Raw genomic sequence first — 25,841 nt, 5'->3', positions numbered from 1 at the left:
ACGGTAGGGATTTGTCTGTCTTGTTTTAACTTTTTGCCCCCAGCATTTAGAATGGAAGCTGGCACAGGGAAAGCTCATTGGCTGGAAGGGAGGCAGATCCGGACGCGGTGTGCGTGTTGTGCATGCTGGGCGATGTGTGGTCTGGTGTGCGCAAGGAGTCGTGTGACGCGTAAAGCTGTGTGAGTATCTGGGACGGGGATGGCGGAGAAGAGAGGGTGGTGGTGGTGAAGAGGCGCCCACCGAAGAGGGCCTCCGCCCCAACCGCCCCGCAGAGGCCGCGGTTTCGCCCCGCGCGGCCAGCAGATGGTGCTGCAGGCCAGGCCCACTCTGAGGGCGCGAGTCTGGAACCAGGAAGCGGGCGAGCCTAGGGCGCGGGAGCGCGGGCCGGGCGCCACCCACGTGCCTCCGCACCAACCCCTCCTCCAGCCGCCGGCGCCACCAGTGCCCTCTCCAGAAAGGGGAGCCGAGAGGCGTCTGGAGAGGGCCCGGCGGTTGCCCACGTGACTAGCAGCCTCGGCTCCCGGTGCCGTCCTGGGCCTGCAGCGAACATGGGCGTGCTCAGGGCCGCGCTGTGTCCGGGCCTCACCCAGGAGATGGTCCAGCTTCTGAGGAGTCGCGGAATCAAGACAGGTGACCGTGTGTGCGCGTTGGTGCGCGTGCCAGGGAGCCGTGTGCACCACACACGCCGTGGGCCGACCCCCGCGTGCTAGCGGGGCGCTTCCCCTCTGCTCTTGGAAGGCGATTCCCCTCCTCAGTCCCCTCCCGCTTCTGGAGAGGCTCCCCAGGAGGAAGTGGAGAGCCCCTCCTGCGGGCCAGGCGCACCCAGGTCCTGCGGCTTTGTGATTTCATGTAGGCCTCCTCAGACTATCTGCTTTGAGGTAGAATTGTTACCCCGTTTTACAGATGAGGAAAAGCTGAGTGTGGGAAGACACAGGTCCCCCTTCCTGACAGTCAACTACAAGTGTTTTGTTTTCAGTGGTGGACCTGGTTTCTGCAGACCTGGAGGAGGTAGCCCAGAAATGTGGCTTGTCTTATAAGGTGAGCTGCCCATCCCCAGTCTTCAAACCAGGGTGTCTTAAAATAGCCATCTTTAAGTCAAGAGAGCAAAGGGTTCCCAGGTATGGATGGGGAGGTATGAGTCCTTGGGGTGTCCCTCGTGTGGGTGGTTCATTGCAGGCTGCTCTGCATTGAGGTGCCCCTGGTGCATCCTGAGTTGTCCCGGCCTGTTTTGCAGGCCCTGGTTGCTGTGAGGAGGGTGCTGTTGGCTCAGTTCTCAGCTTTCCCCTTCAATGGCGCTGATGTCTATGAGGAATTGAAGACCTCCACTGCCATCCTGTCCACGGGCATGGAAAGGTTTGTATGTGTATTCGGGGAAGAAGGTGAGAGGCAGGAGGATGAGGCTGCCTCTCAGGCTCAGCTTTGGATGTTTGACTCTGAAGACAGCAATGTGAGGGCAGCTTGGGCAGATGGGAAGGAAGGGGGTCAGGACTTCTGATTTCTCTTACCCTGTAACAGGTTTCTCAATCTCAGTTTCAACTGACGTTTGGGCTGGGTGATTCTTTGTTGTGGGGACTACCCTGTGCATTGTAGGATGTTTAGCAGCATCTCTGGCCTCTACCACTAGATGTCAGTAGCACCCGTTTCCCCAGTCATGGCAATAAAAAATGACCCAGCTATTGCTGAAGGATTCCTGGGGTTAGAACCCACCGCTGTTTGAGAACCACAGCTCTATAACGTAAGATGTCAGTATCTTCTTATTATCCAGCAGATTAGAGCAACTCTAGTCTGGCCTACCCCCATTTGACTTAAGGGTAGAGTGAGAGACGGAACATGGAAGGGCTAACATTTATTAAGTGCCCCCCCCAAAAAAAAAAATTTTTTTTTTTTAATATGAGTGAGGAAACCCTGGTGGCGTAGTGGTTAAGTGCTATGGCTGCTAACCAAAAGGTTGGCAGTTCGAATCCACCAGGCGTTCCTTGGAAACTCTATGGGACGATTCTCTTCTGTCCTATAGGGTTGGTATGAGTCGGAATCTACTTGATGGCAACAGGTTTGGTTTTTGGACTATGAGTGAGGAGTCCTGGGAGGTGCAGACAGTTAATGCACTCAGGTGCTAACCAAAAGGTTGGAGGTTTGAGTCTACTCAGAGGCTTCTTGGAAGAAAGGTCTGATGATAAGCTTTCAAAAAAAAAAATCAGCCTTTGAAAAACCCAATGGAGCACAGTTCTGCTCTGACACACGTGGGGTTGCCTTGAGTTGGAGTTGGCTCAGGGGCAACTGGTACTGGTACTACATGTGAGGCATTGCCCTTTAGGTTATATGTAATCTCTCCAGTGACCCTATGAGTTGGCAATTATTAACCGCACTTGAGTTTACCCTGAAGAGTTGCAAGTGGCAGAGCTGGGACTCAGGCCCTGGTGTATCTGATCCAGAACTTGGTTCATTCACCATGCTTTGCAGCAATAGGGAGTGAGAGAACTTAACAAAGGAGGGGTTAACATTTTTTCACATTGTTTGGAGACGGAGTTGGAAGATGACAGGCGTTTTCTGGCCAAGTGAATCTGACCTCTTGTCTGGCCTGTTTGTGTAGAATTTGATGAATAAGTGCCACCACGAAGGTCTTTGGATTGGTTTGGTGCTTGCTGTTTCCATAACATGTTCTGTTGGCAAGGTTCATACAGCGTGGTGCTTGCTGTCCCTGATTGAGAGTCCAACTCTGTAATTCATCAAGCATTGGCTGAGTGTCTACTGAGTGCTCAGCATGAGGTTTGTTCAGCAAATCTGGTTGAGTGCCTACTGGGTGCCGGGCTCTGCTCTGGAGATACATATACAGAGGAGGCAAGGCTTCTGCCCTTAAGCTGTATGGGGTCTAGTGAATATGACAGGAAGGCAGGTGAGCAGGAGTAAGAGGTGTAAGCAAGTAGGGAGGTAGTCTTGAGGAGGGAGTGATTAACAGGAAGCAGACTGGCCTTTGGGCTTAGGGAGCTTATAAGACCAGCATACGCAGAGGAAGCATTTAGGGAGCAGTCAAGTGGTAAACTGGCAGGAATGCAGCCGCAGTGGGTCATGAAAGGGGGAGATGAGTGTGGTTCAGGGAAGCTCTGAAGGAGGCTGGCCTTGGGCATTGAGGAATGGGGTGGGCTTTTACTGAGTGCTCAGCACTCCACAGTGTGTTATTTCATTCATTCTTCACAGCTACCAGTGGGCATGTTATGACTTAAAGCATTTTTTTTAAGGTTTTTATTATTATATTTTAGGTGGAAGTTTATAACTCAAGTTAGTTTCTCATACAAAAATTTATACACACATTGTTACGTGACCCTAGTTGCTCTCCCTAAAATGTGACAGCACACTGCTTTCCACCCCGGATTTCCCGTGTCCATTTAATCAGCTCCTGCCCCTTTCTGCCTTCTCATCCTGCCTCCAGACAGGAGCTACCCATTTAGTTTGTGTATCTAGTTGAACTAGGAAGCACACTCTTCCGAGTATCATTTTATGTTTTATAGTCTAGTCTATTTGTTGTCTGAAGAGTTGGTTTCGGGAATGTAAACCATCATTTTGTAGATGAGGAACTGGGACTCAGGTTAAGTGACTTGCTGAAGGTTGCACCGCTTGTAGGTGGCAGATCGGGCACTTGAAGTCATGTTTGTCACGCTCCTAAATCTAAGAGCTTAATTGGTGATGCTATTATTTTCTGCTCTGAATTTTTTTTTTTTTTTGAAACCATGGTTTTAATTAATGAAAGTATTCAGAGTCATGGGGTGTGTTTAAATATTTGGTTAGGGATATGGGTTTTGAGAAATATGATCTGCAACTACGTGGTTAACTGAACATTTTGCAGTCTCAAGCCTGCCGATTGATGGGCGACCATCTGTCCCAATGAACTTTGGTTGCTGAAAATATGGTAGGGCTCTTTGCATTAGGTTACCCTGGTATGACGCACACACAAAAAACAAAACCAAGCCCATCAGGGCTCCCTAACTATCACAAGGAAACCATAAATGTACTTACAAGGCTTATCTAGGGGTACAAAAGCCAAAAGAGACAGAATTTTCACTCAGACATACTTCCGAGTTGCACTACCTTACTTGCAGGCCTCATACTCCAGGTATTTTGCTTCAACTAAATTTCTTTCACCTTTTGCCGTTACGCAAGTTCCCACTGAAGGACAACAAAGACTTGTAGTGGGAAAAGTATACTCCCAAAGAACTCCAGAGGCATAAAAAGTGGTTGGGATACCATATGTCTACGGGTCATCAAACGGTTAACCTGTCTGCTGTATTGGCTCCCTCAGGTCAGGAGGTGGTATTGGGAGAGCAGAGCTTTAGGTCCTTGGGTAGAGGTGTGTAGGGCAGATGGGAATGGGGAGGCTGTCAGGAGAGAGGCCAAAGAGGGGCATGTTGGTGCTGGTGTGGGGTGTGTGAGTCCAGTCTTGGGCAGTGACAGTGGAGACGAGTTGCAGAAGAAATGTGACAGGCCCTACTACCAGTGAGTTGTGGGTGTAAAGAATCAAAGATGACTCACTTGGTTTTTAACCTTCCTCAGTATCATGGGACTTTTAATGGATATAACTTTAAAATGGAGGGTGATGGGGGAGGATTCTATAGCCAGATAGTTTGGGAAGTGCTGGATTAATCCAAATTGAACAGATTTCTTTGCTGTAGGCCTTCTCAGAGCCTTTAGTGAGGATGCGCAGTGTGAATCTTTACAGGGGGGATAAAGCGTGTAGCATGACTTGGAGAAAGCTATATTGATGGGGAGATTGGTTGTTCCCTGAAAGCTAAAGCTATGTCATGTTCATCTCTGTTGTTTAGTTGCTGTTGGGTCATCTCTGACTTATACTGACCCCACGCCCAACACGACAAAACGCTACCTGGTCCTGTGCCATTTCATGATCGTAGCGCCATATTGGACTCGATTGCAATCTATGAGGTTTTCATTGGCTAATTTTCAGATGTAGATCGGCAGGCCTTTTTTCCTAGTCTGTCGTAGTCTGGAGGCTCCCCTGAAACCTGTCCACACGTGAGTGACCCTGCTGGTTTCTGAAATACCGGTGGCACAGCTTCTAGCATCGCAGCAACACACAAGGCACCACAGTACGACAAATTGACAGATGGGTGGTGGTTCATCTGTGTATCCCCCTCATTTTAGAACAAGGCCTTCAGTAAACATGAGGCATTCAGGTGATGTTGAGTGAATGACTGAAAGCCAGTTCAGAGAGGAAGGTGGAGGATAAATCCCAGAAACCACTTGTGTTCCAGGCAGGTGTACTTCTGCTCAACAGGGCAGGTTTGGGGCCTCTCTACATGTTGAAGTGCTGAGTTAGAGGTGATGGGGGACATATAGGTAGAAAGACCCTCTAGGCAGTAGGAGACATGGAGCTGAAACCAAGGCTTTGGGTTGGTTCCTCTGGGTTCAGTCATGGCTGAGGAAGTAACACTGGAACAGACCCAAGTTTTTAAATTTGAGCGAACTGGAATGATAACTAGAATGGGAAAAATTACAGGGCAAAGCCCTGCCAGAAATCCTAATCTCCCTATTAGAAAACAAGAGCAGCGTAAGAATTGCATAACAACCAAATCTCTTGCTCATCGGGTTTTGAGCAGAGTAGGAAACGGTGTCCCCCCTCAAAGATGGCAGCCGACTGTGCTGCTTTGAATGTGTGTCACTGTCCACAATTGTCCCAGTAATGCAGTCTCATGCATCAGGCTTCTGAAAGGGCTCACTACACCTCTTCTGAGTTTCCCATTCCAGAGCTTTGACCCGTAATTTTTCCAGTTGCGGTTATTATTCTGGATCGTCCAAATTGTAAAATTTTGGGCCTGTTCTGTTACTGCCTCGTGGGCCATGACTGAACTGGTTTGAACTGTTGGAAGCCCCGGCTGAAACGCAGGTGAGACGTCAGGGCTGGGGAGGTAGATTTGGGAATTCCTAATGCAGAGTGATCCTTATAGCCATGGATATGATTGACTCCTGGCCAATGAGTCATGACCAATGGTTCAACCCTGACTGCACATTAGAATCGTCTGGGAAGCCAGGGTCCTACCTCTAGAAATTCCAGCTTCATTGGTCTAGGCCAGTGGTTCCCAAACTTATTGCACGTTAGAATCACCTGGGAAACCTTTAAACATTCCAAAGCCCAGGGCTACGCCAGGCCAATTAAATCACGTTCTCTGGGGATGGAACACAGATATTAGTGGCTCTACAGGTGGTTCCAATGTGCAGACAAGTTTGGGAACCACTGATACAGGCATCTTGTTAAAAACTCCCTGGGTGATTTTAAAGTGCAGGCAAGGTAGAGGATCAGTAAGTCTGATCATTTTCACATTTGAGCATGTATCAGAATCACCTGGAAGCCTTGTTAGACCACAGATGTGGGCATCACCCCCAGGGTTTTTGATTTAAAAGGTCTGGGGTAGGGCCTGATAATTAGCATTTCTAACAGGTTCCCAGGTGAGGCTGACGCTGCTGGTCTGGGGACCACAGTCAGAGAACCATTGCTGTAATAGAACTGGGTTCCCTGACCTCGGTGGGAGGGATGGGATCCCGATGGGGCAGAGGCTGGATGGTGGTGCTTATTAAACAGCAGAGACAAGGTGGGCACAGTCATGCCCAAACCCAAAGGGCTGGAGGGGTAACCATAGAGTTTTGCCTAGCAAGGACCTGTGGTTCTAATCATGGAGGGATCCCTAGAACTGAAAGACATAGATTGCTTATCAGGGTGCTGCTTGGCATTTCCTAAGAGGTTGTGGGGAGCCCTCAAGAACCATTTCAGAGGACTAGATCCCATGGAGGTGATTGCGGGGTTAGGAAATGGATAGGTATGGTCAGGACATGGAGGCCATGGGATAGGTGTGGTATAGGAGGTGAGCTGCAGCCCACAGATTGGGCGAGGTGTGGAGAGTGCTTAGTGACCTGTCAACTGGTGGGTCAGGGTCACAACGTGGATCAGCAGCTAGCTGTGTCTTCAGGGTTCTCCCATTTGCATCCCTAAAGATTGAACCAAAACCAACCAAACCCAGTGCCATCGAGTCGATTCCCTAAAGATTACAGCCTCGGAAACCCTACGGGGCAGTTCTACTGTGTCCTATAGGGTCTCTATGAGTCTAAATTAAACAATGGTAATGGGTGTCAGGTTTCTCCCAAGCCTTCCACAGGCTAACCTACATAGCACCATCCTGTCACTCATTTATCCGGTAAGATTTCTGCACCTACTGTGTCTCAGGCACTATGCTGGTGCTGGAGATGCAACAGTGAACAAGGACTAGTCCTTGCCCCCAGAGCATCCCCAGTCTGATGGGGGAGGCACACAAACACAAGCAAATAGGAAATGATTACAAATGTATCAAGGCCACACGATATGAGATCAGCACCCCCAAATCAGTCACATTTCTATATACAAGGAACATTTAGAAACATTTAAAACACAATGTCATGTAAAATTGCTCCAAAGAAAATGAAATGCTTAGGTATAAATAAATCTAACAAAGCATGTATAGGATCTGTATGCTGAAAGTTAAAAATTGCTGATGAAAGACATCAAAGAAGACTCAAATAAATGGAGAGACAGTGTTCATGAATTGGGAGACTCCACATAATAAAGATACCACTTCTACCCAAATCGATCTATAGCTTTAATATAATTCCTGTCAAAAACCCCAGCGAGATTTTTTGTAGACATAGATAAGCCTATTCTAACATTTATATACAAAGGCAAAGAACCTAAAAGAACTAAAAACAGTTTTGAAAAAGAAAGATAAAATGGATAAGGAAACATCAGCCTATCCAGCGTTAAGATGGTATAGCTACAGTAACCAAGAAATGTGTATTGGGAGAGGAATAGACAGATCAATGGAACAGAGTAGAGAACACAGAGATAGACTCATGCAATATGCCCACCTGATTTTGATAAAGATGGGAAAGCCCATCAATGGAGAAAGGATAGCGTTTTCATCAAATGGTGCTGGAGCAATTGGACGTCCATAGGCAAAAAATGAACCTTGTCTTCAACATCATAGTTTATCAAATATTAACTCAAAATGGATCATGAACTTAAATGTCAAATTATAAAACCTTTCAGAAAAATAAATAAATAAAACATAGGAGAAAATCTTAGGGATTTAGGGGTAGACGAAGAATTCTTAAACCTGACATCAGAAGCGTGATCCATAAGAGGGAAAATGGATAAGTTGGACTTCATTGAAATTAAAAACGATGGCTCTACAAAAAAAAAGAGGATGAAAAGATAAGCTCCAGAGTAAGGAAAAATATTTGCAAACCACTTGTTCGACATAGCACTTGTATATAAACAACTCTCAAAACTCAACAGTAAAAAAAAAAAAAAAAAGCAGTCCAATTAGAAAATGGATAGTAGAGAAGAACAGACATTTCACCAAAGAGGACATGCAGGTGGCAAATATCACTGGAAAAAATGTTTGAAATTATTAGCTATTGTTGTTGTTAGGTGCTGTTGAGTCGGTTCCGACTCATAGCGACCCTATGCACAACAGAAGGAAACACTGCCTGGTCCTGAGCCATCCTTGCAATCATTATGCTTGAGCTCATTGTTGCAGCCACTGTATCAATCCACCTTGTTGGGAGTCTTCCCCTTTTCCGCTGACCCTGTACTCTGCCAAGCATGATGTTCTTCTCCAGGGACTGATCCCTCCTGACAACATGTCCAAAGTATGGAAGATGCAGTCTCGCCGTTCTTGCCTCTAAGGAGCATTCTGGCCGCACTTCTTCCAAGACAGATTTGTTCGTTCTTTTGGCAGTCCACGGTACATTGGCTGTTCTTCGCCAACACCACAATTCAAAGGCGTCAACTCTTCTTCGGTCTTCCTTATTCATTGTCCAGCTTTCACATGCATATGATGCGATTGAAAATACCATGGCTTGGGTCAGGCACACCTTAGTCTTCAGGGTGACATCTTTGCTCCTCAATACTTTGGAGAGGTCCTTTGCAGCAGATTTGCCCAATGCAATGCATCTTTTGATTTCTTGACTGCTGCTTCCATAGCTGTTGATTGTGGATCCAAGTGAAATGAAATCCTTGACAACTTCAGTCTTTTCTCCGTTTATCATGATGTTTCTTAGTGGTCCAGTTGTGAGGATTTTTGTTTTCTTTATGTTGAGGTGTAATCCATACTGAAGGCTGTGGTCTTTGATCTTCGTTAGTAAGTGCTTCAACTCCTCTTCACTTTCAGCAAGCAAGATTGTGTCATCTGCATAATGCAGGTTGTTAATGAGTCTTCCTCCAATCCTGATGCCCCGTTCTTCTTCATATAGTCCAGCTTCTCGTATTATTTGTTCAGCATACAGATTAAATAGGTATGGTGAAAGAATACAACCCTGATGCACACCTTTCCTGACTTTAAAACAATCAGTATCCCCTTGTTCTGTCCGAACAACTGCCTCTTGATCTATGTAAAGGTTCCTCATGAGCACAATTAAGTGTTCTGGAATTCCCATTCTTTGCAGCGTTATCCATAGTTTGTTATGATCCACACAGTTGAATGCCTTTGCATAGTCAATAAAACACAGATAAACGTCCTTCTGGTATTCTCTGCTTTCATCCAGGATCCATCTGACATTAGCAATGATATCCCTGGTTCCATGTCCTCTTCTGAAACCAGCCTGAATTACTGGCAGTTCCCTGTCGATATACTGCAGCAGCCGTTTTTGAATGATCTTCAGCAAAATTTTGCTTGCATGTGATATTAATGATATTGTTCTATAATTTCCACATTCGGTTGCATCACCTTTCTTGGGAATAGGCATAAATATGGATCTCTTCCAGTCAATTGGCCGGGATGCTGTCTTCCATATTTCTTGGCATAGATGAGTGAGGACCTCCAGTGGTGCATCTGTTTGTTGAAACATCTCAATTGATATTCCATCAATTCCTGGAGCCTTGTTTTTCACCAATGCCTTCAGAGCAGCTTGGACTTCTTCATTCAGTACCATCGGTTCCTGATCATATGCCACCTCTTGAAATGGTTGAATATTGACTAATTCCTTTTGGTATAATGACTCTGTGTATTCTGTCCATCTTCTTTTGATGGTTCCTGGGTCGTTTAATATTTTCCCCATGGAATCCTTCACTATAGTTTCAGAGTCTCCTCTGACATTCATCTTGGTCTTTTCTTTCTTTCTTGTCTTTTCAGTGACCTCTTGCTTTCTTCATGGATGATGTCCTTGATGTCATTCCACAACTCATCTGGTCTTTGCTCACTAGTGTTCAGTGCATCAAATCTATTCTTGAGATGGTCTTTAAATTCAGGTGGGATATACTCAAGGCCATGTTTTGGCTCTCGTGGACTTGCTCTGATTTTCTTCAGTTTCAGCTTGAACTTGCATATGAGCAATTGATGGTCTGTTCCACAGTCGGCCCCTGGCCTTGTTCTGACTGATGATACTGAGCTTTTCCATCGTCTCTTTCCACAGATGTAGTCAATTTGATTTCTGTGTGTTCCATCTGGTGAGGTCCATGTGTGTAGTCACTGTTCATGTTGGTGAAAGAAGGTATTTGCAATGAGGAAGTCGTTGGTCTTGCAAAATTCTGTCATTCGATCTCCAGCATTGTTTCTATCACCAAGGCCATATTTTCCAACTACTGATCCTTCTTCTTTGTTTCCAACTTTCGCATTCCAATCGCCAGTAATTATCAATGCATCTTGATCGCATGTTTGATCAATTTCAGACTCAGCAGCTGATAAAAATCTTCTATTTCTTCATCTTTGGCCCTAGTGGTTGGTGCGTAAATTTCAATAATAGTCGCATTAACTGGTCTTCCTTGTAGGCATATAGATATTATCCTATCACTGACAGTGTTGTACTTCAGAATGGATCTTGAAACATTCTTTTTGACAATGAATGCAACACCATTCCTCTTCGAGTTTTCATTCCCAGCATAATAGACTATATGATTGTCTGATTCAAAATAGCCAATACCAGTCCATTTCAGCTCACTAATGCCTAGGATATCGATGTTTATGTGTCCCATTTCATTTTTGACGATTTCCAATTTTCCTAGATTCATACTTTGTACATTCCAGGTTCCGATTATTAATGGATGTTTGCAGCTGTTTCTTCTCATTTTGAGTTGTGCAACATCAGCAAATGAAGGTCCCAAAAGCTTTACTCCATCCACGTCATTAAGGTCGACTCTACTTTGAGGAGGCAGCTCTTCCCCAGCCATCTTTTGAGTGCCTTCCCAACCTGGGGGGCTCATCTTCCAGCACTATATCAGACAGTGTTCCACTGCTATTCATCAGGTTTTCACTGGCTAATGCTTTTCAGAAGTAGACTGCCAGGTCCTTCTTCCGAGTCTGTCTTAGTCTGGAAGCTCAGCTGAAACCTGTCCCCCTTGGGTGACCCTGCTGGTATCTGAATACCGGTGGCATAGCTTCCAGCATCACAGGAACACACAAGCCCCCACAGTACGACAAACTGACAGACGCGTGGGGGTATTAGCTATTAGGGAAATGCAAGTTAAAACCACAATGAGATAGCATCTGTGTAAAATAGAATAACTAAAAGTGGTAACACTAAATGCTGGTGGGGATATGGAGAAACTGGACCACTCATTTTAAAATAGCACAGCTACTCTAGAAAGTAGTTTGGCAGTTTCTTATAAAACTAACGTACAGTTATACAACTCAGCAATTATACTGTTGGTCACTTATCCCAGATAAATGGTAACTTGTTGGGTGCCGAGTCTGTTCGGACTCATAGTGATTCCATATGACAGAGTAGAACTGCCCATATTGTTTTCTTGGTTGTAATCTTTACAGAAGCAGATCGCCCAGTCTTTCAGCTGCTGAATGGGTTCAAACTACTAACCTTCCTGTTAGCAGCCAAGCACCTAACCATTGTACCACCAGGGCTCCTTTTTTTTTTTTTAAATCTTATTGTGCTTTAGGTGAAAGTTTACAGCTCAAGTTAATTTCTCATGAAGAAACGTATGCACATATTGTTATGTGACACTAGTTGCAATCCCTGTAATGTGACAGCACGCTCCACCATTCCACCCTGGGTTTCCTGTGCCAAGTTAACCAGCCCCTGTCCCATCTTGCCTTCTCACCCTGCCTCTGGACAGGAGCCACCCATTGGGTCATGTGTATTTGCTTGAACTAAGAAGCACACTCTTCATGAGTATTATATTTTATAGTCCAGTCTAATCTTGGTCTGAAGAGTGGGCTTCAGGAATGATTTTAGTTCTGGGTTAACAGAGCGTCTGGGGTCATGGCTTCGGGGATTCCAGCGGTCTCAGTGAGACCATTAATTCCGGTCTTTTCATGTGAATTTGAGTTCTGTACCACACTTTTCTTCTGCTCCGTCAGGGACTCTCTGTTGTGTTCCCTGTTATGGTGGTCGTTGGTGGTAGCCACGCATCATCTAGCTCTGGTCTCAGGCTGATAGAGTCTCTGGTTTATATGGCCCGTTTGTCTCCTGAGCCCCTGTTTACCTTGTATCTTTGGTGTTCTTCATTCTCTTTTGCTCCAGGTAGGCTGGGGCCAATTGATATATCTTAGCTGGACCGCTTGCAAGCTTTTAAGACTCCAGACACCACTCACCAAAGTGGGATGTAGAACATTTTCTTCATAAACTTTGTTCTGACAGTTGACCTAGATGTCCCCCAAAACCATGGTCCCCAGACCCCCGCCACTGCTCTTCTGCCCCTGGAAGTGTTTGGTTTGCCCCACCGGGGCTCTTTAACTGAAAACTTAAATATACACACAAACCTGTACATGAGTGTTCCTAGCAGTTTTATTCATAATAGTGCAAAACGGGAAACCAAAATGTCCTTCAGTGGGTAAACGGTTAAACAAATTGTGTTACATCCATACCATGGAATACTATTCAGCAAGAAAAAGAAACTACTGATATGTGCACTACCCTGGATGAAGAGAAAGTTATGCTGACTGAAAAAAGCAAAATCCAAGGGTTACATATGGTGTGATTCTAATTATATAACATTCTGGGAATAATGGTAGAGATGGAAACCAGAGGAGGGTCCCCAGGGTTTAGGGATTGGGGTGGGTGTGAGCAATGTGGCTGTGGAAGTATAGCACAAGGAAGACTTGTCATGGAAATGTTCTGGATCTTGATTGTAGTGGTGGTTACACAGAACTACAGAAAAACCACATCGGTTGCTGTCAAGTTGATTCTGACTAATGACAACCCCATGTGTTTCAGAGTGGAGCTGCACATAGACTGTTTTCAATGGCCGTGACCGTTCAGTTGGCGGTTCGAACCCACCGATAGCACCACAGAAGAAAGGCCTGGCAATCTGTTTCTGTAAAGATTACAGCTAAGAAAACTCTGTGGAGCAGTTTTACCCTGTAACACGTGGAGTTGCCCCAAGTCGGAATTGACTTGACAGCAATGAGTTTGTTTTTTTTTTGTTGTTGTTGTTCTAGACTTTTTGGAAGTTGCCAGTCCTTTCTTTCAAGGCATCTCTGGGTGGATTCGAGCTGACAACGTTTTGGTTAGTAGCCGAGCACTGAATCCCTTGCACCACCCAGGGACTCCTACACAGAACTACACATGTGATAAAATGCTGCACACAGGTGAAGTCTGAATAAGCTCTGTGGATTGTACCCACGTCAGATTCCTGGTTGTAGTGATGTACTGTAGTTCTGCAGGATGTTACTACTGAGGGAAGCTAGGTGAAGGGCACACAGTACCTCTCTGCACACAGCACCTCTGTAGCATTATAGGAAATGCTATCAAGGAAATGTACATGGGGCTAAGATGGAGAATGAAAGGAAGACCTTGATGGGGAAGCAGAGGCCTCTCTGGAGAGGTGATGTTTAAGCTGAGACTGGAAGGATGAGAGAAGGCCGGAAGAGGTGCACGTAGCTGTGCCCTCCTTCCCGGAAGAAACTCCACCAGGAGAAGCCCCCTGGCCAGAGACATTTGGAACACCTCTGGTCAGACCAGTGCTTAGAAAGGATGTCTTGCTTTTCTTCCGAAATTTAGCCCTTTCTGCTTCCCCTGATACCCTGCATTGATTGTCTTTTCCTCTCCTCTGCCATCAGACTGGACAAACTGCTTGATACTGGTCTCTATACTGGAGAAGTGACTGAATTCATAGGAAGCCCAGGTAGCGGCAAAACCCAGGTACACATTTGGCCAGCTGCCAGGAAGAATGGGGAGGTGTATACATAGCCCTGGACCCCGAGGGGAGCTTCTGCCAGCATGCTCATGGGTACAGAGCTGGGTAGCGAGACCATGAGGGTGAGAGTGCGGACTGGAAGTGTAAGATTTGGTGGGGAGCCCCCATTCTAGGCCTTCTCTGAGGGCTCAAGTTCACCCAGTTCCTCTGGTCTCTACACAGGTTTGTCTTTGTGTGGCTGCAAACGTGGCCCACAGCTTGCAGCAGAACGTCCTGTACATCGATTCCAGTGGAGGGATAACAGCCTCCCGCCTCCTCCAGCTGCTTCAGGCCAGAACCCAGGATGAGGAGGAACAGGCAAGGGGCAGGAGGGCTGGGTTCTGGAGGAGGTTCTGACCCAGAAAACCAAACAACCGTACCCTTGCCATCGAGTCAGCTCCCACTCATAGAGACCTAAAGGACAGGGTAGAACTGCCCCATAGGATTTCCAAAGCTATAAATCGTTACAAAAGCAGTCTGCCATATCTTTCTCTCGAAGAGCAGCTGGTGGGTTTGAACCACTGACCTTTAGGTTAGCAGCCAAGTGCCTAAACACTGTACCACTAGGGCTCCTTTCTGGAACAGAAAAACCCCATTATCCCTTAACGTTGCAAGAATCCTGGCCATTTGAGTGATAGTTCCTTCTTGCTTTATAACTTACTGGGCTGTTAACACTTCCTGTATTCTTTGAGCCTTCCCGGTTAATGCCATTCTCCAGGCTCCGATGCTGCCTACTCGAGTTCTTCCAGGAAACCTCCCAACTCCTAACAGAGTCTAAACCAGGGCTGGCAAATGTCCAACATCCGTGTTTCCAGCCCATTTCTTCCCTGTGGTAGATACCACTCTTTACCACTGATCTCTGACTAAACTTTACAGCTCAGTACCCAGGCAGCTACTGCTGTGAGAACTAGCCTGTTAGACCTAAGTCCTTGGTTCTGGTTGCCTCTTCTTTCTCAGCCTTACAGTTCCTCTTCATCTCCTTCCCTGACCCCTTATTCTTTTTTATCCAAAGTCCTTCTCTTCCCCACTCCTTCAGGCAGGAGCGCTCCGGAGGATCCAGGTGGTGCATGCGTTTGACATCTTCCGAATGCTGGATGTGCTACAGGACCTCCGAGGCACTGTGGCCCAGCAGGTGAGCCTGCTGTTCTGCCCCTCGCTGCTTTACCCAGCTTGCCAGGCGCTATCTGTGTGCGGGCAGGTGTCCTACTACATGCTCTCTTTGGAAATGCAGATGTAAATCTGTGACTCCAGCTGTGCTTGCCACTTCCAGGATGGAGCTCCTGAGTGCTTAATTTCACATGCCTCATTGTTTAAATGTCCATCTTCCCTCTAAACAGCAAACCCCTTGAAGGCCTGGATCATGTATTATTCATCTCTGCTTTTGTGCTGTATCTCTGCTGGATCAGTTAGGAATATTTCAGCTGAAAATAACAGAGGCTGTCTGACAGACTTGAACCTTGAGGATATTTAATTATCTCACATGAGTCTGGAGGTTGGCAGGTCCATGATATCAGGGTGCTACGTTGGTGTGTCTGATCCCCATGCTCTTCCCCTCATGATCCCAAAGTGGTTGCTGTGGCTTCAAGCGTTATGTCTCCACACATCCATATCCACTTCCAGGGCAGTGAGAGAGAGATGGCTCTTTTCTGTACCTTTCCCTTTTATCAGGGAACTCTTTCTTCAGAACCCACTAATAGGCATCCCTTTTCCCCTTACATCTAGTTGGCCAAAACTGAGTTACATGTGTATGTTGGACCAGGGGCTAGGTCCACCTTCTCTGAAGTCAGGAGATTGCCACCTAGTACCTGAACATATTCAGGGTCCTGTTACAAGGAAGGGAGATTTGGAATGGCATCTGGATTGACACCTAACCTACTAGGTGCTTAGACAGGTAGATTTGGAAGACACCTTAAAGAGAATACTTGACGTCAAACTTGTCTCATTCCAAAGCACAACATGTTCCTGTGGGCATACCCAGGATTGTACATAAAGGAAATCACTTTGTAAACTTTGTAACTGGTAATAGTTGATGAAATTACTTGCCACAGGAGTCATAGCTGGTTATGTCCCACTAATGTGTTGACACATGAAGTCGAGTAGTGCTGATCTAACGTAACCCTCGTATTTTTAGAGATAAGGAGACTGAGGGCCAGAGAGGTTGAGTTGCCCAGAGTCACCACATGTTCAGGACAAGAACTAAACAATTCAAATCTCTCTCAACTCCCAGATCAGACGACTGTATTGTTAGTTTGTTTGTTTTAACTATAGGACAATTAGATGGTATATTTTCTATTAATATTTAGACCACAAACTCAGTGACTTAAAACAATACATATTATTATCTCTTAGTTTCTGTGGGTCAGGATTCCACGCATGGCTTAGCTGTGACCTCTGCTTAGAGTCTCACAAGGCTGCAGTCAAGGTGTTGACTGGGTTGTGTTTTCATTTGAAGGCTCTACTGGGGAAGAAGCTGCTTACAAGCTACTCAGGTTTTTGGCAGAATTTCCTTGTGGCCATAGAACTGAGGGCTTTAGTTTCTTTCTTTCTTTTTAAAATATTTTATTGTGTTTTTAGTGAAAGTTTACACAGCAAATTAGGTTCCCATTTAACAATTTCTATACATATTGTTCAGTGACATTGGTTACATTTTCCACATTGTGTCAACATTCTCATTATTTCTGTTCTGGTTGTTCCGTTTCCATTAATCTGGCTTCCTGACCTTCTCATCTTTGCATTAGGGTAAATGTTAACTGTTTGGTCTCATATAGATGATTTTTTTAAAGGATAACAGTACTCTAAGGTGATATTATTTATTTTATGAGCCAGTCTGTTACTTAGTAGAAAAGTGACCTCCAGGACTGGTTTCAGTTCAGGTTTAAAGAGTTTCTCAGGACAATAGTCTTAGGGGTTCCTCTAGTCTCTAGCAGTCCAGTAAGTCTGGGCTTTTTTTAAGAATTTGAATTTTGTTCTACAGTTTTCTCTCATTCTACCCAGGACCATCTATTGCGTCTCTCATCAGAATGGTTGGTAGTGGTTGAGGGCTTCCGTTTCTTGCTGGCAGTCAGCTGGGGGTCACCTTCAACTCCTTGAGGCTTCCAACTGTTCCCTGCCACATGGTCCTTTCCATACGCAGTTCACAGCATAGCCACTTGCTTCTTCAAGACCAGCAGAGAGCGAGAAGTTTTCTAGCGAGATGGAGTCTTTTATAATGTAATCACGGGAGTGACATCCCATCAATGTTGCCATATAACTTAACCTAATCAAGGGAGTGACATTCCAACACCTTTGTCATATTCTTTTGGTCAGAAGCAAGTCACAGGTCCCACCCACACTTAAGAGGAAAGGATTATACAGGCACGTGAATACCAGAAGGCGGGGATATTTGGGCGTCACCTTAGGTTCACCACGGATGACATGATAGCTTCCCAGTCACAAGCAGCAAAGGGCTTGCTGTCACATTTTAGCTGGTGATTTCACCCTGCTCTCCCAGAGTTGGTAAGGTGGCGCTAAGCTGATTTCAGTTTTAGCTTCTCTCTTTTCTGCCATCTTCTCTTAGACAAACTGGTGATTGGCCAAGGGTCAGTAGCTGGAAGATGAGGGAAGGCATGCAAAACACAAACCAGGTCATCGTGAATATTTAAGAATTGGCCAACGTGAAGTGAAAAACAAAGTGGAAACAGAATCAGCAAATGACTTGGATGTAAGGAATAGAGGAAAGAAGGGAAGCATCCAAGACAGTTTGGGTTCAGAGAGGAAGATGGTAATAACCATTGTGTAGAGACAAAAAATCATGGTTTTAACAGATGGTCAGAGTTCCTCTTAGAGAAAGAATTGTCTTTATTTGAAACGGTTGTAGATATGGGAAGTGAGGACTTGGAAGCACGATCTAGAAAGAGCCAGAACAGAAAGAGAAGGCTAAACTTTTCAGGACACCCACTCTTCACTTACCAACATGGTTAGGTTTCAAAGACCGGGTGGTTATGTGAAGGTCAGCATTATGCAAACATGGAGGATGATTACGTAACTGCAAATTGCATCGTTACATAATGCCCAAACCACTGAGAATCATGGCCCAGCCAAGTTGACACATAACCTCAATCATCACGGTCAGCATTACTCTTGCCTTGCACCTCAGCATTCATTACTGCCAGATGTATGTCGTTAATGCACAAAATAGTTGGGTAGTAGATTTTTTACTATTGTTGTAAATATGAAATGTCGGATGATGAGACAGTCGTTAAGTGAGGAGTGGGTATGTAGGAAGTTAGGAATTTGTGGGTAGGAGTGAGCAGGAGAGGGGGAAGAAAGGACAGTGTCAAAAAAGGAAAAGAGGGTCCTAACAAGATGGTGGAAGGCTGACAGGAGAAATATGGCTACTGAGAAAGTTCATGACCAGAAGGCCAAAGGATTCCGACGATCGGGAATTTCTAAAATTTGATTAATTTTGGTGTATTTGCAATGTGGTCATGTGATTTTACCCTCTTTATCCACCCATGTCTTTGGTAAAGTCTGCCGTACATCTGAATGGGAAAAAAAGACATTGCTGAAATTCCTTGATAGCTATGCAGCTGTATTTGGGGTTGTTGTTAGGTGTTGTCAAGTCGGGACTCATAGTGGCATTATAGGAACTGGTAGAACTGCCTTGCAGGGTTTCTTAGGCTGAAATCTTTTTAGGAGCAGATCATCAGGTCCTTCTCTTGCACAGCTGCTGGGTGGGTTCAAACTACTAACCTTTTTTGTTAGCAGCCAAGTGCTTAACCATTGTGCTTCCAGGGCGCCTTGTATTTGGGGAATAGGGAGTTTCTTGTTAGTTTCTGGTAGAGCAACAAGCTCATCCTGTTAAGGGTGCCCCCTAGAGTTCAACTGGCTCATGGCACCTGCTTCCCCCAGGTGATCAGTTCTTCAGGGACAGTGAAGGTGGTGGTGGTAGACTCGGTCACCGCGGTGGTCTCCCCGCTTCTGGGAGGTCAGCAGAGGGAAGGTGAGTGGTGTGGCAAAACCCAGGGTCAGGGGAATGTGGTCTCGCCTCCCACCTCTGGAGTCCGGTCTCCAGCCAGCCTGTCTCTGATCTGCTGCCCTACCCCTCTGCTTCTCCTCCTCCAGGCCTGGCCTTGATGATGCAGCTGGCCCGAGAGCTGAAGACCCTGGCCCGGGAACTCGGTGTGGCAGTGGTGGTGAGGACGTGGGCTTGGCCACCTGTGCCCAGTCTCCTCCCAGACCCTTGGCTTTGCAGAGGGTGGAGACAAACTTGATTTCTAGCTGTAGCACTTCATTTCCATTAAATGGCTTCTGAACCCCCAAAGTGCCCTTTAGGAGAGGGTCATAGCCCAGCTTCCCTGGGTCATCTGGGGCTCTGGACAGTGAGGAGATTGGATCATAAATAGCCAAGGGGATCAAGGATAGTCTTGCTTTTCATTTTACTTTTTTAAGTCAGGTTTATTGAGGTATAATTGACATAGAGAGAATTTCTCCCTGTTTGAAGATTGACTAATGAATACTGTCATACACAATCTTGTTACCACCACCACAATCAAAGATATAGAATATTTCTATTATTCCAGAAAATTCCCCCAATCCCAGGCAACTACTGATCTTTTTTTTTTGTCTCAGTAGTTTTGCCTTTTCCGGAGTTTCGTATAAATGGACCTTTTTACTTTTAAAGTAACTTTCTCGGCTTATGAAATAATTTTTTAAAGATTATTCTCTTCATAAAACCCAGTGCCATCGAGTCGATTCCGACTCATAGCCACCCTATAGGACAGGGTAGAACTGCCCCATAGAGTTTCCAAGGAGCACCTGGTGGATTTGAACTGCCGACCCTTTGGTTAGCAGCCGTAACACTTAACTACTACGCCACCCGGGTTTCCTATTCTCCTCATAGAAAGAGTAAAAACATACAAGATTAAAATCTGTGCTCAGTCTCCACACCCATTGAAACTATATTAATATTTTGATATATCTCCATAGAATGTCTTTCTCTGCACATATATGTCTATTTTTAGTCAGCTTTCTAACTAAACTGTAAACTTGTTTAAAGAAAAAAACTATCTCAGTTTATTTCCAGTAGAGTCTTTAAGAATGTCTTTTTTAGCAGCTACCTATTATTTTGTTTAATACCTGCATCACAGAGGTCGGCAGACTTTTTCTGTAAAGAGCCAGTAAATATTTGAGGCTTTATGGCCGTATGGTCTGTGTGGTAACTACTCAATTCTGCCATTGTAGCATGAAAGCAACTGTAGATAGTCCATAAACAAATGGTCATGGCTATGTTCCCAATAAAACTTTATTAACGAAAACAGTTATCAGGCTGAATTTATCCTGTGGGCCATAGTTTGCTAACCCCTACTCTACCATAATAATCGAACCATTTCCTGATCAATGGACCTTTATGTCATGACCTGTTTTTCTCTATTACCAATAAAACAGCGAGCATCCTTATACTTAAATCTCTTTCACATCTTGTATTATTTACTCAAAATAAATGCATAAAAGTATAATGGGCCAGGGATACACGTCTTTAAATGTCTAGATGTACATTGCCAAATTTCTAGAAAGGTTGTACTCATTTGTGTGCCCACCAGAAATGTAAGAGGATCTGTTTTTCTGTTCTTTTCTCTTGCAAGACCCCAAGGCTTCCCTTCCCGCCCCCCCCCCCCATCTTCAGGATGTACGTGTGCACCTGTACCAGGCTCTGGGTTAGGTGACAGGATTCAGTGGTGAAGCAGCCACAGCCCCTGCCCTCAGGGGCTCATGGAGAGGATTCTCTGAGGCTCGAGTTGCTTACCTCTGTAACTAGGCCTGGGCAGAATAGTGCTGCCTGACCAGACTAGGATCCCCAACCCTCCCTCCCACACACATACACACATGCACCCCCAGACACAAAGGACTGGCTGGGCATGGTTTCAAGATGCCCGTCTGTTGGATTGGGGGTGTAATAGGCTCAAACCCACCACTGGCTTCTGGTTAGGAAAGTACAGATAGCACTCCTTATCCTGGGTCACGTACCCATTGTCCTCTGGTTGGGGGCAAGCCTGAGGCCTTGTGGTTTACTGGAGCGAGCTAGGCACAGGTTAGGAGCCCTGGGTCTGGTTCCATTGATAAGTGATGGAGCCTTGAGGAAGTGATTTCTCTGCTCTAGACCTCAGTTTTCCCTTCTGTAAAATGAAGCAATAGGAACAGATGTCCTCTATACTAGCGTTATGGACCTGCAAGTCTGATTCTGCCACAGGTGACCAACCACGTGACCCGGGACAGGGACAGTGGGAGGCTCAAACCTGCCCTTGGACGGTCCTGGAGCTTTGTCCCCAGCACCCGGATTCTCCTGGCTGTGGGTGAGGGAGCAGGTGCACCAGGCAGCCAGCGCATGGCATACCTGACCAAGTCTTCCCGTCAGGTGAGCCAGCTCCAGAGGGAAGCTGATAGTCTGGGAAGTGCAGGGTGATTTCCACCAGCACAGGTGCTTGTAGAGAAATTCTTGGACGCAGAAAAACCCTGCAACTAAAGAGGCTACGCCTTGGGTCGTATAATTTAAAAGCATCTCTTTCCTTAGGGGACCCTGAGCCTCTGTTAAGAGTTATGGTATAATTTGGGAACAGATAAAAGTGAAGGCTGAACAACCTAATTAACGTCACCATCGATGTGAAGATTGTTGAAATGTCAAATGTTTTGTTACATATATATTTACCACAATAAAAAAAAAAAATTATTCACCCAAACAAAACAAAACTTACCTTTCCCTCCTTTCTCTTCTTTCAGCCAACAGGAATCCAGGAGATGATAGACATTGGGATTTGGGGGACTTCAGAGGAGCGTCCAGTGCTAGAGGGGGATCAGACATGACTGGTGCTGGTGACTGGGAAAGCGGGAGTCATCGAGGGCCCCCTCCCTCCCTGTCCATTAATGCCTGTGTTCACTGCCACCTGGCACTTGAGACTACAGCAGCAGCAGCAGCTCTTAGGCCGGGCAGAAGATCCCTGGACACCCCCAGTAAGAGGGGGAGAGACATAGCGGATTCCTCAGCTTCCCCCTTTGTGGGAGCATATTGAGCCACAGGCAAGAGAGGACGCTACAGTGGAAGGACCCGGGGATGCATGCTGGTGCCTAGTTTTCTTCTGCTGTTTCTACCGTGTATGTTTCCAGTGGGAGCTGAGGGCACCCTAGCTTGGGCACCTCTGAAGAGACGTGCAAGTGACGATTAACAACGCTGCGCATCACCATCCGATCTCACGTTCAACCTGGCACAGTGATTGAGCCTTGGAGCCTCTAGCCTGCCTTTGCTTCTCTTCTTTGCTTTTTTTGCCTCTGTCTTCTTTCCATCTGTAAGCTGGGGCTCCTTTTCCCTTAGCTCTATTTCTGAATTACTGGGTGGAAATAGCCTCATAAATGCAAAACTCTTCATCATAGATTCTGCTCCTAAAAACAGAAAGAGGAATTTTCTAGAGCCTCAGAGCCATCTCATTTCCCCCCAGGTGGTGGTTTTTCAGTTTTCCCCAGCAAGGCCCCAAAGAATGGTCGTTCCTCCTCTCCTCTTGCTGCTTGGGTTTCACACACCTGCACGCATCACCCTGATTAGGTGAGAACGTGAGCTCACTGCAGTCCCAGGGATATAATTTAACATGAAGGGACGATGTGTCCTGCTCCTGGTGAATCCAGCCACTTGTTTAATATGCATGGTGTCCTCCGGGGCCCCTCCACGGTATAAAGTAACCAGAGGTGCTGAACCATGGCCTTGCCCATAAACAGATGGAGGAGAATTTGCACAGTAAATAGAGCCAGCTGGGAAAATTGATGCTGGTGTAAATAATACATAGCAAATCTAGTCCTTTATGCAGAAATTCATTGCTGGTGGCTCCAAGATGCAATATAATTACACCTCTCTTCCTGCCAGCTGTACCACAGCCTAGTGCCCTAGTGTATGAAATAACCCCCCTGTCTGTTACCAGCACTGTGGCCATCCGTCTGAGAGCCATAAGTAACCCTGGCTGGAAGCAGAGGTCGACGCCAGGGAAGGGAAAATAAAAGGCAAAATGGAGACGTGATTGGGATTGTTTACTGATCACATTTTTTTTAAAGAAAGGGAACCTTTCTTGGTCAGAAAGCCTGTTGTGCAATTAATGAGTTGTGGCTTGACATCAGGAAAGGGGGTCAGAGTTACGGGCCAAAGAGATGACATTTAGAGATGATGAATGCAGGATTGAAGCAGGAAGCATGGAGGATTGGGAATGAATGAGGAATTGGCTCTAAGGTATCTGACAGAGAGGACAGGGTTGGTGAGGCCAAGACTGGGGGAACCCTGACAGTTGCTTTCACAGAGTCTTCAGGAGAAATTAATCTTTAGTAGCTTCATTCCAAGGAGCCCTGGTAGTGCAGTGGTTAAAGCACTTGGCTGCTAACCAAAAGATTGGCAGTTCGAACCTGCCAGCCACTCTGCGGGAAAACGATGGGCAGTCTGCTTCTTTAAAGATTACAGCCTTGGAAGCCCTGTGCAGCAGTTCTGCCCTGTCCTATAGGGTCACTGTGAATCGGAATCACTTCAACGACAGTAGGTTTGATTAGCTTTATTCCAACTCTGGGGATTTTACCCAGATGGATGGATGTCGGCACATTCCTGCAGCCACAGTAAGAAGCCAATATGTTAACCTAGGAATGGCAAATCCTTGCCACTCATGGTACGATTTGGGCCTCTTGACTTATGGCAGACATCACCAATCAATCCCCGGTTTCTTTTTTTGCAGGGCTCAGAGTCTTCTGCAGCCTCAGGGTCTTTCTGGATACAGCATTCCAGATTGCGTGTACCAGTCAGTTTGAGTTGGCTCTCAATGTGGAGCTTGGTTGCCATCTCTGCCCTGGGCACATCTGCCATGTTTCCTGCATGTGGGGAGCACAGGTGCTTTGTATCTGAGTCAGAATCCTAGCATATGGGAGTTGGAGAGGCCCGTAAAGATCACGTCACCCATCCTGTCATTTAACAGAGGAGAAAGCTGAATCCAAAGAGGGGATGTGATGGTCCAAGTGGCAGAATGGGGAGTGGAACCCAGAACTCCTGACTCTTAGGTCAGGACCTTTTCCTTCCCCTGGCTGCCTTTATTTTGCCAGTCTGCATGGTTCTGTCTCTACTGGGGGACTCACTCCAGCTGAAGGTGCTGCAGCCTTCATCCAGGTGGCCGCTGCAGTCACGGGAAGGTGCTCCATTCGCTGCTATCTCAGTCCACGCAACGTTCCTTCAGGACCACGCGCTTTATGCCTTGCTTCCTCCTTTAGACCCTGCCCTGAGGCCAGGGCTCTGTCTTTCTCCATGCGCTGCCACTGTTTTCTCCATTCTGGGCATGCCACATGTGTTCCCCCAGTAGGCCTTGAACCAGGCCAGCTCTTACTTGTGCCTTTTGCTCACTTGTGGATTTGCCTCCATCCACTCCCAGTGTGTCTGGTACACACCCACCCTGACATCCTCCTTTTTTATGCCTCAGCAATAGGTAGATGTTTATAATAACACCCCTCTGTAACACTTGTACTTAGTGTTCACATTTCTACCTGCCCGTTAGCACAAGAACCACTATAAGGGCTCTCGTGTCAATTTTACTCTGGCTCTTTCCATATCATGGGAGCTCAGTAAATGTTAACTATATGAATGAGCAGTTCTTACTGCATTTTAAAGATGGCAAAGGAGAAATGCTGGAATGTTTTTCACTTGATCTAGATAGTCGTTGAGCCCCCAGAGTCTCCTTTTAAATATCTTTCCATAGAGAACTATTGCCTGTATTTCATCTGACATCAGACAGAATTAATGTTGAGTCCCTACTATGTGCTAGCACTTGATGCCCCAGGTGACCTTAAGTCAGGTACTTGGATGCCCAAAGACTCTCAGGCAAAAGGTACAAATACTGTTGTTGCAAGTAACAAAACCTGACTCAAAGAGGCTTAAGCTTGAGGGGTATTTGTTGCCTTCAGTAACATGAAGTCTAGGGCTGGGGAATTCGTTGTCTCATTGTCAAGGGGCTTCAGGCCTTTTTCTCTTTCTCCTGTGCTTTCCTTTCAAATTGGTTTATTTTCAAGATAGCTACCCTCATCAGAACCGGGCTGCAGCCTTTCTGAGCATCAATCCAGACACGAAGATTACTACAAACAGAAGAAGGATCACTTCTTTGTTGTGTCCCTTTAAGAACAAGGAAAACTCAGAACTTCCCCTCAGTCAAAGCAAGTGTCATTCATATCTCATTGGTGCAAAATTCCTTCACGCATCCAAGTCAAAATCGGTAGTAACTGACAAGGGAAGTGGGATGACTGGCTCAAATCAACCAGAAAATAGCCTTGGAGCTGGGGTTGGGGCCAGCCTTTCCTGAAGCACATGGTGTGGCCACTGAAAGAAAATAGGGTTTCTACTAGAAAGGAGGAAATGAGTGTGTGTGGAGGAATTGGACATTGGATGGGAAACTACCACTGTCTGCCATAGTCCTGAAGGCAGGTTTATTGAGGCCCTCTTATGCGTGTACCTCTCAGTTAGACACCTTAGGATAGTCTTGTGAATCACTCCATTTTACAGACAGTGAAGGGGAGCTCAGTGAAGATAAGGACGCAAAGCTAAGAAATGGCGGCACCAGAATCCAGTCTCAAACCTGTCTTCATTCCACCTCCTACTCCTTCCCATCCTCATGCTGCCTTCGGCAGTGAATATGTAAATGTT

At 46.0% G+C, this 25,841-nt stretch overlaps 1 protein-coding gene across 1 annotated transcript; it reads left to right on the top strand.

The window, feature by feature from the left end:
• Positions 1–345: 345 nt before the first annotated feature.
• On the top strand, positions 346–25,841 carry RAD51D (RAD51 paralog D). Its single transcript, XM_049860577.1, has 10 exons — positions 346–630; positions 977–1,038; positions 1,235–1,353; positions 14,046–14,127; positions 14,345–14,479; positions 15,198–15,293; positions 19,052–19,142; positions 19,265–19,335; positions 21,390–21,554; positions 21,917–25,841. Exons 1-10 carry the CDS (start codon positions 549–551, stop codon positions 21,998–22,000), a joined length of 987 nt encoding a protein of 328 aa, XP_049716534.1. The 5' UTR covers positions 346–548; the 3' UTR covers positions 22,001–25,841.

Source organism: Elephas maximus, chromosome 19 (assembly GCF_024166365.1).
Source record: "Elephas maximus indicus isolate mEleMax1 chromosome 19, mEleMax1 primary haplotype, whole genome shotgun sequence".
Classification (NCBI taxonomy): Eukaryota; Metazoa; Chordata; class Mammalia; order Proboscidea; family Elephantidae; genus Elephas; species Elephas maximus.
This window is presented reverse-complemented; position numbering and strand designations above follow the sequence as displayed.